This window comes from Harpegnathos saltator, unplaced genomic scaffold (genome assembly GCF_003227715.2).
Source record: "Harpegnathos saltator strain DR-91 unplaced genomic scaffold, Hsal_v8.6 scaffold656, whole genome shotgun sequence".
In the NCBI taxonomy this organism is placed as follows: Eukaryota; Metazoa; Arthropoda; class Insecta; order Hymenoptera; family Formicidae; genus Harpegnathos; species Harpegnathos saltator.
The window spans coordinates 12,501-27,500 of record NW_020230489.1 but is presented as its reverse complement, the minus strand read 5'-3'; the positions used below and the strand labels follow the sequence as shown (position 1 = coordinate 27,500).

Below are 15,000 nucleotides of genomic sequence, written 5' to 3'. Positions count from 1 at the left end.
ACACGCGAGAAGCCAGCACGTACACACCGATTCATCGGCGCCGCGTGCATTCGCGCATATACACACGCGTGACTTCTACCTCTGGCTCTCTCTCTCTCTCCCTCTCTCTCTCTCTCTCTCTCTCTCTCTCATCCTGAGGAAGGTTTGCGGATGTGGTGGGATGGGGTGTAGCGGGCGGTGCTGGATATTATTTGCCGAGGACAGTGACAAACGCCCGTCAACGTCACTTCCACTCGCACCCTCGGCTTCCTCCACCACCACCACCACCATCACCACCACCACACCACACCACACCACCACCACTACCACCAGCATTATTACTACTACCAGCAACGGCAACGGCAGCAGCAGCAACGGCAGCACTACCACCGCCACTAGCGTTGCCGCTCCGTCGCCCGTGTGCCCTCCGCTGCCTCCTCCCCCACCTCCCTCGCTCCTCTCAGGAGGCGAGCCAGGAACGTGACGAGCATATCTAGCTCTGGACCAACTCGTCATCTCCGCCAGCCATCAGAAGGCGCCTCTGGTGACTGCGATGGCACTACTACTACCACCACGGCCGACGCTGCTACTACCACACCAGCACCGCCACCACTACCATCAACACCGCCGTCACCGCCGTCGCCGCCGCAGCTACATCACCTACCACCACGGCCGGCGCGCGTATATACGTGAAATCGAAGAAGGTGAGAGGCGCGCGCTGTGGCGCGCGGGTGGAAGGTCGGACGGGCGAAGGAGGAGGAGGAGGAGGAGGAGGAGGAGGAGGAGGAGGAGGAGGAGGAGGAGAAGGCGGCGGCGGCGGCGGCGGCGGCTTGACGTATCGCGGCCTCACGTCATCCCGTCTTACTCGACGCTGTCCGTCAGACGAACGAACTTCTGCTGCACGGAGGATATACGAGCGCTCCTCCACGATTTTGCTCCCGTGAAAAATCGTTATTGCCCGAGTCCTCTCCGAGATGACGTTCCGCCCGCGTTCCGCGCGCGTCTCCTCCGAGGCTCGAATTTTCGGACAATTTTTTCGACTTATCGCTTCATCAAGCGATTTGCGCGCGCGCTCACACGGACTGGTGTCTCTCCACCCCGACCATCTGACCGTCTAACGCCAACCGTTGTCCTGTCCCCCTGTGCCTTTGCCCTTTGGCGGTCGGTTTGGTGACCGGAAGAAAACTTCGCCGCTGGGAATCGCGCAACCCGGCCGCGGACATTACACCGATCTTCCCGCCGTCGTATACGTTCTTTGTAAAAACAGGAAAGAAGGAGAAGAAAGTCGCGCACCTCTCAAACGTTACCTTCATCCGGCCGCGTTGACTCGAGACGAGCAACGACTGGTGCGTGGCTGGATAAGAATAAAATTCAGGATTTGCCACGCTTTGTCGCGAGGTAAATGCCGCACGGACGAGAATATATCAGGAGACGCCGGTCGTGCTGGAAGTCACAGGTGTTCTCGCAGCGCCTTTGACCGCGTTAGCCCGCATCGCTCATTATCTTACATTCGACACGAGCGAGCGCGTGTTCCGCATCTAATGTCGTGTACCGGCGGACCGAAAATATATCAACTAGACGAACGCTCTAGTTGACCGTGCCTCGAGAGAAAGAGGAACAACGAGGGAGGGAGGGAGGGGGGGAGAGAGCGAGAGAGAGAGAGAGAGAGAGCAAGGGAGAAGGGGGGAGGTTAGTTCACGCAGAAGGGTGCACGCTTCAGCACTGAGACGTACGGCGAAGGGGTCGCGGAGGGGCGTAAGGTTGGCGCAAGAGGGGGGGGGCAGGGAGGGGCGGTCGAGGGGGTAGGATCGTACCAGAGGGGGAAGGAGAGTCAGAGGGGCGTAGGTAGTCATTATGTGGAGGGAGGTGACGTCACTGACGGTGACGGATGGCTACACGTCAGGCAAGTATAAACCCCATGGTACCCAATAAATTATTGCAACTATAAATTACTTCTGTGCTCACGATATAATGCTACGGCTACTGCGGCGAACGTTGTGTGCGTAGGACGTCGTATGTGCGCGTGTGCGTGCGTGCGTGCGTGCGTGCGAGCGAGCGCGCGTTATGTGGATTTGCGTGTCGGTCTCCTCTCTGTGTACGTACGGTCGTGACGACACCCGCTGGTGGGGCGAGCAAACAAAGGTGGTACGATGCCAGGCTAACTAGGCTCGATATGGGCATAGGTAACCCCATATACAGGACTTTCTTTCTTTCCCCTCTGATATTCTCTTTCGCTCTCTCTCTCTCTCTCTCTCTCTCTCTCTCTCTCTCTCTCTCTCTCTCTCTCTCTCTCTCTCTCTCTCTCTCTCCCCCTTTCTCTCTGTCGCTGTTTCTCTCGCTGGTCTCCTCTCGCTCTCTCGTTCGCCTTCTCCCTCGTTCTCGCTACCTGCCCTTCTCTCTCTCTCTCTCTCTCTCTCTCTCTCTCTCTCTCTCATCTCTCTCTTTCTCTCTCATCTCTCTTTCTCTCGCGCTTTTTTTCCGCTCCCTTTCGTGCGGTACGCGCGCAAACGGGCTTCTCGATTTACGAACGTTTCTGACCACCATATCCTGCTGCACCGACGTTTTTATTCGCGTTATGGGAATATACGCTAAGCCGACGAAAGCGAGAAGTCTACGGGATTTACGAGAGCGTTCTCGCGCAAAAAAGCTCTTTCTGCAATATTGATGATTCCGGACGAAACGATTCGTTGCCGAGGAAACAAGCGAAAAAGGGAGAAAGGCGAGGTGTCATTATTTAAACATGGCGACGCTTCGAATCTCGCCGCAATCGTGTCCCAAATTCAATTATTCGGCGATTGCTTTCGAGGTCGATCAGTCTGAGCGAGACCCGATTGCCGTCTAATTATTGAGTCGCGTCGTCGTCTTCGTTTTCCATCGTGTCCGAAGTGTGAGAGCGTCTGTTTGCTTCCTCAAGATCGAGAGAGCCTCGTGATGTAGTGAGTGGTAACGTTTCAGCGCATCACCTACTCCTCGTATTATATTTGGACGACCCGATTGGGTTTCTCGATATTTAACGGAGCAATAAAACATTCAGACTGATACACGTTTTGCGGAGGATATTCAATCCAGACCGCAGCTCCGCTCCGAATTACCCGACTCAGCGAGACGACTTTTAGATACCTCGCTGAGCGAACGCATTTTCGCGCGGCAGCGCGCCCTCCACCCCCTCACCCGGCCCCGTCTCGTCTCGCTCTCTGGTATAACCACTGGGATAACATAATCCCAATACGTAATAAATATCGCCGCGCGTCGGTCTCGCGTTCGACAGTATTGGTGCGTCTGTCTCTCATCTGGATGCCTTTTGGAGGGGAACCGGCAAGAGAGGCAGGGAGAGAGAGAGAGAGAGAGAGAGAGAGAGAGAGAGAGAGAGAGAACGGTATTCGGCGGGGCCCGGGGGGTGGATATTATGGGCGAGCGAGTGAGTTATACGCCTTTGCCGCATGTGTGTCGCATAAATCTGTTCCAACCTCGGTCTCGGCCCCCTTACGACTACGCTGGAACTGCTCTCTGGCTTGGAGCGACGGAGGACCGAGTGACTGACTGACTGCCACCTCTCCACCTCTTGGCCATCACCTCCTTCCGTCCTCCTGCCGCGCGTATTTCCCTCAGCGAACTCCGCTCCTAACTTTCCCCGACATTTCCAACTGCACATACTGCCGAATGCCGGGCGCAGCCGGGGGTAAGGGTGCACACGTAGTTCGCGTTCGTTTAGTTTAAAATACGTGTTACACGCCGGCGCGGGGTATTTGGGTAATAGGAAAAACGTGCTGATATACGTACTCGCCCGAATTTTTCACATTCGGCTGTAACGCGCGCGCGCGCCTACCTCACAAGGGAAATTTTTCGGTGGTTATCGTGACGGTGGGAAAGCCACTGGACTCTCTCGAACAGAGAGAGGGAGAGAGAGAGAGAGGGAGAGGGTGGAGGGAGGAACGTTTGTCTCGTATTTCGAAGGCGAAACAGGCGGCGCGAGCGCGGCCGCGTTGCGTGTATCGCGTGCGGCCGCGATACACGAGGATTACAAAGATTTACAAAGATAACCGCGCGGCAGAGCGCGGCGAATTTTAGCCGCCTCCATCGTCACGATCCCCGCGCGCCGTGATTCATCGGACGATGGGCCATCGAGATGATGGTCTCGGTGGCGCTTCGTAAATCGCGCTCCGCGGCATATTAGTAGGACTATATTTAGACGGCTGTCCACCGATGGAGTGGCACTACCCCAAGTCCTCTCTCGCGGCGCGCGGAGGTGAGTTATAGGCTACGGGGCACGCGGTTACAAGGAATACGGTGTAAATAACTCGGTCGCGGAAAGGAGGGAGAGAGAGAGAGAGAGAGAGAGAAAGGGGGGAAGAGCGAGCGGAGACCGAGCGGAAAAGTGGAATAATACACCGCCGGCGCGGCAGCGGTACGAAAAGTTAAACGGCTGCTGCATAACTCGAAAATATCCGGTTCGCGTACAGACGACATCTGCTCTTTGAGCCGCCAACGCCGCGAACGCTCGTCGCCTCTCGACGCGTACTCGAGAGGATGACAAAGATACAATGTACCGGCTGCCACGGTGACGATCTGCCCTTACTCGGCCGACGAGACGTCGTTTGCGCTGCGCGAGCGGGACGTTTGAAAAATAATCGCCGTCGCTGTTAGAAACCGCCGCGATATCGAGCGCGCGTGTTAAGGCGCATTATTTGCGTTTGTTGCGAGAATCGAAGCTCCTCTCGCTCGCTCGCTCTCTCTCTCTCTCCCTCCCTCCCTCTCTCTCTTTCTCTCTCTCGGGTGTGAATTAACCGAGCGACGAGGGGTCGTCGCGCTCGCGCGTACGGAGAGAGGAGAGAGGGAGAGAGGAAGATTGAGAGATATGCACCTGCCGCTCGCATCACCCATCCGTTACTCCAACGACAAGAACGCTTCTCTAATTTCCATTCACACTAATCCGTGACGGCATTATACGAGCGGAATCTTTGGAATTGATGCATATAAATTAGATGACGAGCGAGCGCGTTAATTAACGCGCTCGGCTTTGCGTTCTAACGGGACACTGCGATGATTACGATAATCGGAGCCGGGAGCCGCGGGAGCGCGGATTGTAAAATTGCGACGGCGGCTGCCAACAGACACCAACAATCCGAGACGTTCATCTCTTTCCCCTCCTGCCTCGCCGCCGTCGCCGCCACCGCCTCCTCCTCCTCCTCCTCCTCCTCCTCCTCCTCCTCCTCCTCCTCCACCTGCTACCTCGATTCGACGCGATCGCGAGCACTCAAACAGCACTCGGCAACAACAACCGCCTCCGCGTGCTGCTGCTGCAGCGCAGCCTCGGCGTTCGCAACATTGTACGCGCTGCGGTAATCGCTTAGCAGCCGCGGCTCTCGAGCCGTCAAGGCGAAACGATCGCGAGAGTGGTTCAGGATGCGGGAGAGAGAGAGAGAGAGAGAGAGAGAGAGAGAGAGAGAGGGAGAGAGAGAGCGATTCGACCGCGGCGACGGCGGCGGCGAAGAAGACGAAGCTAAGGAGAACGGGAGACGAGAAGACGAACGACGAGCAGGCGCTCGAGGGGAGAAAAGATCGAGAGGCGCACCTGTCCTTCTGTACATCAGCCGTCCGTCATCCAGCCGACAGATCAACTCTGTCGGTGCGCCACCGTTCTCTCTTTCCGTCCCCTCCCTCTCCCACCCTCTCTCTCTCTCTCTCTCTCTCTCTCTCTCTCTCTCTCTCTCTCTCTCTCTCTCTCGTCTCATCTCGTCTCGTCTCTCCGCCGCTAGCTCCGCGAGCATTCGCTCGCGCACCACGTGGCATCGCACTTATTTACGTTGACACAATATTTATTAGGACGGATCGGTGAGTCGGCCGTTCGCTCATTCGCGCGGCCCGCCAGCCTATTTCGGGACACCGTCCCCGCTCCTCCCCCCTTTCTCGGCCGCGAGATGAGGACGAGTGGAAGTAGCCAGCCGTTTCACCAGAGACATCCACTCTTCTTTGGGATTAAGACGCGAACTGGTCACGCGCCTTATTTTCTTCTCACCCGTCAAGAAGACGCGCCGGATGCGTCGTCGTCGTCGTCGTTGTCGTCGCCGTCGCTCGTCGTTGCCTTCGCCAATATGCATCCCACGTTGAACGCTCGTCACGGAAGTTTTTATTTCGGGCAGTGACGGCGATCAGACGGCCGCATCGCGGCCTCGCGATGTATGACGTCTCGCGTTACACCGGCCGACCGAGCGCGATAATCGCGTTTCGTTATCCTTGTGAAGGCTCCGCCGGGGCCGGCCGAGAGCCTTCGAGAGAGCCGCTCGCGCGTAACCTTTATCATCGGAATAGATGTTCCACGGAGAAAGCGGGCAGATTCGTGCGCGAGCCTTGCTCGGGCTTGCCAAGAGCGAGCGAACGCGCGTCGCGTCCTCTTGATCTCTCCGGCGACGCCGGCGACGGAGATTAATTCCGTATCACGCGAGAATCGGGGAATCGTCACGACGCCACAATCGAGCCTTTGTACTCGAGTCCCCGGAAAGAAGTGATTATTCGAGCTTCGCGCGCTCGCGAGCGAGCGTGCAGCCACGCTGCGCTGCGCCACGCCACTTCGCGAGAGGATATGACAGGGGCTGTGTAAACGCGGCGATAACCGGACGGATCGACACCAGCTGCTCTATGTTTGTTGCCGGTTCTATAAATAGGCCAGTCGGCCCTTTCTCTCCTCTCCTCGCGAGTTCGCGCGCTCGCGTGCTCACCGTTCCGCCGCCGCCGCCGCCGCCGCCGCCGCCACCGCCTCCTCCTCCTCCTCTTCTTCCTCCTCCTCCTCCTCCGCCGCCGCCGCCACCTTCGTGCTCTTTCTCTTGCTCGCGATGCTTGAGAGATGTTACTTCGCTGACAATTATTGTTGTCACGGCCTCCGCTCCGGCAGTCGGTAACAGGACTGACACTTCGAAAGGCAGCGTGACGGAAAGCGCAAGAAAGAGCGGCGGAGAGCGACGAGACACCGAGCAGCTCGCGACGGAGAAAGAGGAAGGAGAGGCGGCAGGGTGACGAACGAGGGGGGAGGAGAAGAGTGACGGATATCGTGATGAAGGCGTCCTCCTGTCAGCCACCCTCCCGCCCCCGTTCCTCGCGAAAGGCGCCCTCGTCTTTCGCAGCGCGCTTCCATGGCCTCTCTCTCTCTCCCTCTCTCTCTCTCCCTCTCTCTCTCTTTCTCTCTGTCTTTCTCTTGGGGCCACGTCCGGTTCAAGACGCTGCCAGAATTGCGAGCGAAAGGCCAGCGGGCGAAAAGAAAGAATCGAATCCATATGAGATCTCATCTCTCCCGCGGCATCGCGCCACAACACAGCTGCGCCGCCGATCTTGTTCGCGAGCAGGTTTAATCGCATCGCTTATCAGCGCGAGCGGGATCGAAAGATAAGTCTGGAATTCGGTGTACCGGAGGAATGTCGGTCTCGATAGTTTTTATTCCAATTGTCCGGCGCGCTTTTTGTGTCCGAGGCCGAAAGCCTCGCTCGCGCGCCCTTCCCTTTCTCCCTTGCGCGCTGCCTTTTCTTTCGTACTCCCCTTCCCCCTCTTCCTCCCAGTGTGCGTTTCCGCGTGTCTGAAAACACGTCGCTTCAGACGCGACGGCCCGACGCGACGTCAGGCCGACGCGCGCGAGAAGACGCGGGAACGAGTCGTCGGCGGTTCGAAATATCGTCTTGCCGAAGCCCGGCGACATATATATATATATATATATTTCTTAGAGAGATACGTAAAAGAACTTAGAAAAATAACGTTAACTTCCGTTGCCGGTGGTAATACATCGCGATAAGCCGCGCGACGGGGCGGGGCGGCGGGATGCGCCGTTAAAGGGTTAAAGAGAGAAATAAGCGCGAGCGCGGCAATCCTCTCCGCGCGCCTCGGAATATTAATCGCGCTCCTCACCGATCCCGACTTTCGCCTAATGTAAAACGCCGTGGGGACGGATGCTACTAACGAAGAGCGAAACGAGTTCGCGGATTTCGCCTTCCTGAGCAGCGGGAGCAGCGACGCATCGATCATCACTGTCGCCTGTTGCGCGATCGGACGGACGGACGGACGGACGGACGGACGGCTGGCTGGCTGGCCGTTCGTTCGTTCGTTCGTTCGGTCGGTCTTACCGGACGTGCGCGCACCGTCCATCCATCATTCAGTCGTCGTACCTGCATCAACGGACGCATCTTGGGCGCCTCCGTGTGCGCGAGCGAGCATTAATACCATTCCACGAAGAACGCGCGAGGCGATTAGCCCGATCGGTCTGCTATATTTCGGGCCGCGTCGTAAATTATTTCGCGCGGCCGCATTAAATTTATCGCGCGCGCGCGCGCGGCGATGCTCTCGAGACCAGTTTCGAGACGAACGAGTGCCACTTAGCCGGGGCGACTTTTATTTGCAATCGAGACGAGAGATCGACGCGAACGAGACCGGATTTTTCGTTGCCTCCTCTCCCCTTCTTCGTGCCTCCGCCGCAGCCGCGCGGCGCTTGGAAACTCCCTGGAAATCCACGCGTAGCCCCTCAAATCGGCGTATCGGTTCACTCGTTGATGCGCGCGTCGCGCAGGGCGCGATTACGAGCGCAGGTAACATCGAAGGGACTGTGACGAGATTCAAATCCGAACGCCTTCGGCCTGCAGCGCGTCGAGCATATTTTATACATCTCGCACGTTGAGAGTTTAAATACGCGAATTTGCTTGAAAGCCGAGGCAGCAAAAAGAGCCCACAGGGGTAGACGCGCTTCCACCTCGACTCGTGCATTTCCCAGTGAATATAACGCGACTTTCGATCGTATCATTCGCCGCGCATCTCTCGCGCGATCTCTCAAGCGCAGCCGGGAGATCGCGCGATGTGCGAGAGGGAACGCGCGTATCTCGGGTATACTTTTAATCGCTACATTCGGGGGGACAAGTACGAAGATTAACGCGGCGGCGAAGAGACAGGCAGGCGGCGCGGGCGGGAGGAGGCACAGGGAGACTGACAACGTCGAAAAATATCTTCTAGCGCGCGCCGAGGACTCCCCGCGTATATGATGTTCGCTAGCAAGGACTGTCACTAAAATATGAACGTTAATAACTCGCACACGCGTTCGAGCAGCGCGCGACGCGCCTTGCCAAAACTGCGTCTCTCTCTCCCTCTCTCTCTCTCTCTCTCTCTCTCTCTCCCTCCCCCTCTCTCTCTCACCCTCCTTCCCACCTTTCTTTTTCTCTTTTTTTCGCGCGCCCCGCCACGAGACGCCGTTTCTGCGTCGCCGTGGACCTCCTGTCCATCACTCAGCGTCAAGCCCAAATGTCTTTGCTCCGTTATCCCCGTCCGCGCGTACATGTCCCTCTCCGTCTCTCTCGCTCTCTCTCTCTCTCTCTCTCTCTCTCTCTCTCTGGGTCACTCGTCATCCCAGATTTCTACGGAGCCGCCGCCTGTAACGTTACTGCGACGTTGGCGCGCCGTCTAATCGCGCGCGCGGACAATTGCGCGCTCGCGCCAGAACGAATTAATATGCGGATCGGGATCGCGAATTGGGTTAACGCGCGCGGCCGAGGTGGCGTGGATCTCGCTTGTCCGCGTGAATCCGTCGCGCGTCAGATCGGCGCGGCGCGCGGGAGGCGGAGGCGGCGGCGGCGGCGAAAAGCGGCCTTCGGATGCTGCGAATTTCTCGCGATTTCTCCGTAGCGCCGGGCGGACGCGCAAGCGATTGCGCAAGCCCGCTCGATTAAAACGGGGAATTTATTTGTGCGTGGAAACGGGTAAGCTGTTGCGCGCCGCATCGCTGTTTGCTCTCCTCGTCGCTGCTCGTCGTGAGTAGTCGCGCTTGATGTCTTGGTAGCGAGAAGATTTATGTCGTTGCTTGCAATTAGCCAGCCATCGTCGTGGAATCTCGGCTCGGAGGCACGCTCTCGTCCTTCGCCGATTTTCCATGGGCACGTTTTCGGGTACGTTTGGTGTAATAGTCGCGGAAGGAGAGTGGATTTCGACCGCGGTCGAAACTCGCTGCCTTTCCTTCGTCGCGTCGCCTCTTCGTCTGCCGCTCGTGCCTCCGATAATGAAACGTTAAAAAACGAAGAGGGGGTCTCGGAAACTTGGGCGCTCCGCTGGGGAAATTCGTCGCTCTTTATATTCTCTCCCGATGCGGAGATACAAGATCCAAGTTGGCCGGAAGGTTCTTGCCAGCTTGGTGGCTTTCCATCGGGAGAACACAACGAGCGAGAAGGTGGCTCGTCTTAATTCCGTCAGTCGCGGAGTTTGATGCTGACGAGCGAGATGTCCGAAGGATCCAAATCCACAGAACTGCGAGGAGAATGAAGCGTCGCGCGGAAAACTACCTACCTGCTCCCGCAGGAAATCTCACACTCGCCCAACCGTTTTCCCGAGCGCTCGTTCTGCCAGATACGCGAAGAGGCGTGTATAAAAAAAACATCTTTTAATTTCGGCTACTCCGCGGCGTAGCCGAAGCCCATGGAAACCGGTGCAAAGGAGGACACTTACCTCCTCTTGTCTGCCGGTGGCGTTCGATTTTTTTCTCGCGAGCGCCGTCCTCCCTCCTCTTTTTACATTCCGAGTCCAAGCCGAGCGTGGAATTTCGCGAAACGTTAATTAGCCGTGTTCGGCCCGGCACGACCGGCGTAAATCGCGCGAATCGCGAGTTATTAATGGCGAAGCTTATCGACCGCGAGGATCGGCGAAAGGATTGACTTTGATTTAACAATTTATGCGCGCGCGCGCGCGATGCGCGGAGTAACCGGCCGTCATCATCCGGGTGCGCGGGTACGATCGCCAACGGGGTGATAAAGTCCTCACGATCGGCCTCCGCGATAAATAATCACTCGCTCGCTGCGCGATACCTTCTCACCCCCGCCGCGGTAATTTATCGCCGCGCGCGAAACGCGCGCGCGGCTAAACGGTCTATCACCGCCGTGCGCTTCGTGCCGACTTGTGCGTTGCGCGACTCGCACATACGCGGACTGTGTGTGCCCCTTCTTGCGAGGGGGAGAAGGAGACTCTCGAAGGACGAAATTATAGGCGACCGTGCACGCGTTCGACCCATCCACCCTGTCCACGCATCTCCGTCGGACGGTTCTCCGATGAGAACAATGTTGGATAAAGACCGAGCAGCGCGCTTGTCGCAGAGGCCATCTTCTTTCGAGGAGCCTCTCGGGTCATGTATACAACTCTATGATATTATGGCGGGACATCGCCATGGGGGAGGAGAGTGTAAACTGAGAGGGAAAGAGAAAGAAAGAGAGAGAGAGAGAGAGAGAGAGAGAGAGAGAGAGAGAGAGAGAGAGAGAAAGGGAGTCTCGGAAACGTGGTCGAATTTTCCTCGCGCTGCTCTGATGTTTCTAAATAATCACACGCGACGTGACGGATGAATTGTGTGACAAGTCGTAGAACGGCCGACGTGGTTCCTCTTAATGAGGCGCGGCGCGCGCTCGCGATTGCGGCAGCCGGCGGCGGGTGGGCGCGGACGATCGGAGGAGCTACGGAGATTTCCGCCGGGACTATTGTCTGATACCAGCTCGGCGCGCGGTGACGAGCACCGGTCGAATGAACGGATAGCAGTCGAAGTCGCAGCGGCGGAAGCGCCGCGGCGGGCGAAATCGCCTGGCCGTAGACGTGTCAGAGCGGCGCGAAATGAAAAGCGGCGAACGAAGCTCCCCGGCTTCGGATTGCGCCGCGCGCGTAATATTCGTGCGCGCGCGCGCGCGCGGCAGCTCGTCTCGATTTTGTTACTCGCAAGGCGGCGCGACAATTCCGCCAACAGCCGGCGGAAACAGCGGCCCCGGAAATCCAAGATCCCCGCGAGCTCTCGGGGTTTCAAGGCGGGGGGCAACTTGAAAGGGTAGCTGCCGTTGCTACCAGCGGCGAGGGCGGCGAGGCGGACGCGCCAAGGAGGGAGAGAGAGAAGAGAAGAGAAGAGGAGACGACGACGACGACGACGACGACGACGACGACGGGGGAGAGATTTCGAGTACACGTAGAGAAGGCGACGGCAGCAGGGAAAAGCAATCGGGCGACGCGGATTCGGGGGGTTTTCACAGCCCTTGTCGATCGCGCGAGATTGAACGAGGCGTGTCCAAGTGCCGCGACTTCGGAATATCCGTGGAAAATTGAAGGAGAGCACGCTCTCTGTGCGGATTTCGCTTCCAGCGGACCGAGCCCGCAAGCGCGACGCGCGCTGCCTCCGTCGATCGCTTTTTAAACGGTTAACCGATGGCGTTTCTGTAAAAGCATTTCCACAAGCGCGCGCGCGCGCGCTTCTATTGCGCGACGGGGCTTGCTTCCCCGACTGTTTTTTAGGGGCTCGCCAAAGTTGGTCGGATGTCTTTGTTGATTTCCCTCTCATCATACGACATACAATAGCGACGTGACGGTCCGATTGTCCGTCGTCCCGAGTCTGCGAAACGAAGCCATCGAAGATTAGAAATCCAAAGTTTTTGGATTTGGAGATTCTTGACACAATTTTCAAATGACACTGCTTCATGACGCTGCTTCTTCCTCGCCAAGGGAATGTGGTATCCTGCGAGTAAATCGCGACTGAGCTCCGTCGTCGTTCGAGGCTCAAAGCCGCCATCTTCGGAGACGGCCAAACTCGCGCACGCAGGAACAGAAGCTCGGCGCGTGAAAGCCGCTCAGCTGCTTCTCGCAACAACTCGCGCAAAGGTGTGCTTGGGCGCTTTTCTCCCTCCCTCCCTCCCTCCCTCCCTCCCCCCCTCCCGCCCGCGTGTTCTTCCAATCGTATTTTTCTATTTTCATTCTTAATGGACACGGAGCGTCAATGTCGTCAGCAGTTTCTTCCGACGGACCACCTCGAGAATTGTACATATAGATCTGTAGGATCCGATCGGGAACACGTTGACGATGACGCGCGTAGCAGCGCAGGAACGCAGCAATGCCTCGGCCGCGCGCACGGCGGTGGGGGAAATTCGACAGACTGATGGAGTGAGTGTTGACTTAGGATAACAGTCGCCTCATCAGTCAATCAGTCAGGTAGACAACGGTAGGTAGGTACTCCGTCTTCGGCTGGAGCCTGTCGTCTTGTTCTGCTCACGTCGCCCTAAAGAACGCCTAAGTGAGTCACGAATCTGACCACCTGACATTCAAGGGACTCGAGATCGAGGACCGAAATGGACGAAAAAAGGAACGCCACGGCGACTCGAAGGGGGATCGAATGCTGAAGAATGTTTGTGGTCTCGATACCGTGCATTGATCTAATTCCACGCGGGCTCTCTTCCTAATGCGTCTCTGTCTCGCGGCGACGTTGACGAGGAGCGAGAGGGTTCGCGCGACTTTGGTCCTCGAGAGAAAAAAAAGAGAGAGAGAGAGAGAGAGAGAGAGAGAGAGAAACACGTAAATTCCTTAATAATTTCGCTCGCTTTACGCGCTTCCGTCCCGCTTATTTGCCGCTTCGCGGTTTCAGCTATCGCGACGATATTCTCAACGCTGCCGCGGATAAAGCTCGACGGTTGTGCGAGAGAGAGAGAGAGAGCCTTCGACGAAACTTTCGAAACAAGAGTGACATTCTTCCGCGCTCGAGGAGTGACCCTCTTCTCCCCCGCCTTCGCTGTGCGCGATCGATCCGAAAAATCTGGATCATCACTCGAGGAAGTCGTAAATCAACGTCTTGTATCTCTCGAATACGGATTGAGTATGAGGCTTTCAAAAGCCGGTTGCTCCGGGAGGAAGAGAAGGAGGAATCGCGAAAGAGACACGGAAAGAAGGACGGAAGGCGCGCGAGGAGGAGAGATAGAGAGAGAAAGAGAGAGGGAGAAAGAGAGAGAGAGAGAGAGAGAGCGAGAGAGAGAGAGAGGGAGGAAGAGGCGCGGAGGAAGGAGAAAACGGATTCACCCGTCAGTCACTCTCTGGCAGACCGCGAGAGAATCACAATGCGAGGCCTCCCTCTTCTCACCGTCCCTCTTCGTCCTTCTGTCCGCCCGTCCGTTCGTCCGTCTGTCTGCCTGTCCATCCGTTCGTCTCTTCGTCTGCCTCCTGTCACTCTCCCCGCCAGCCTTCCGACGGTTCTCTCGCATCAGAAATTCATCTCCTCTCCTGTCCTCCTCCAGGTTCTCCTTTTGTTCCTTCCCTGCCGCCGCAGCCGCCGGCTTGTTATTATGTACTGTTTTATTGCCAGGACGTTGCTAAAGTTCGACCCGGTTACTCGCCCTGGTGGGCCGCGAGCGCACTCCCGGCCCGCCGCCGAACGATCCGCGCCTCTCCGGGATATTCGCGCGGAGATAACCGAGCGCGAGTAGTACTACTTATCAAAGATCCGTCTCCCTCTCTCTCTCTCTCTCTCCCTCTCTCTCTCTCTCTCTCTCTCTTTCTCTTTCGGAAGGCGTCCCGGCAACTTGACTCGCTCGTCCCGTCTTGTCCCGTCTTGTTCTGACGTGGAAGAGCGAGAGAGAGAGAGAGAGAGAGAGAGAGAGAGAGAGAGAGACGAGAAATTAACTTTGTACCCCGCCAAGAGAGAGACTCGACCAGTCCGCTCGCGAAGCGTACATCTTTTCTGACGGGCTACGCGGCTCTACATTCTAACACGGTGGTTATGTAATTACCGGTATTCACTGACGGCCTGTCCGACAATGAGGAATAGAACGAAGCCGGGCTGATGTGTGTCTGTGCGCGATGGCGAACGCCTGATAGCGAACGCGCAGCGGGTGTGTGCAAAATGATTTTCCGAGGAAATTCCCTTAACGCGTCCGACCCGGTCGCGGCATCACTTCCCCTTCTTCCCCCCCCCCCTCCCGCCGCCCGCTGGGTCGATTTCGTTTCGTGTTGTGTAATTAAAGCTCGCATTAATTAGCCCACCTCGGGGATCGGCGACGCGGCGCTACCGTGCTGGCCGATTTTAAAACGCGACGCGCCGCGCGCTGCATTTTATATTCCCCCTTATCGCGTCGATGTGTGTTTTCTTAATTGCTTAATATTTAATTGTAATCCAGTCGCGAAGAATGCCCGGCTATCTCGGCGTCTCCTTTAAGAGTCGCCGCGCAGTGTCGTGCAGATCAGAACTGGCGCGCTCGCGAACAATTAAACAGACACCTCGCG

At 57.2% G+C, this 15,000-nt stretch overlaps 1 protein-coding gene across 1 annotated transcript in view; it reads left to right on the top strand.

The window, feature by feature from the left end:
* The first annotated feature begins 160 nt into the window (after positions 1–160).
* The window catches only part of tio (zinc finger domain-containing protein tiptop), a 25,646-nt gene continuing 10,806 nt past the window's right edge, over positions 161–15,000 (top strand). The window contains 2 exon segments of the mRNA XM_025304868.1: positions 161–397; positions 505–660. Coding sequence (XP_025160653.1) covers positions 161–397; positions 505–660 — 393 coding nt within the window.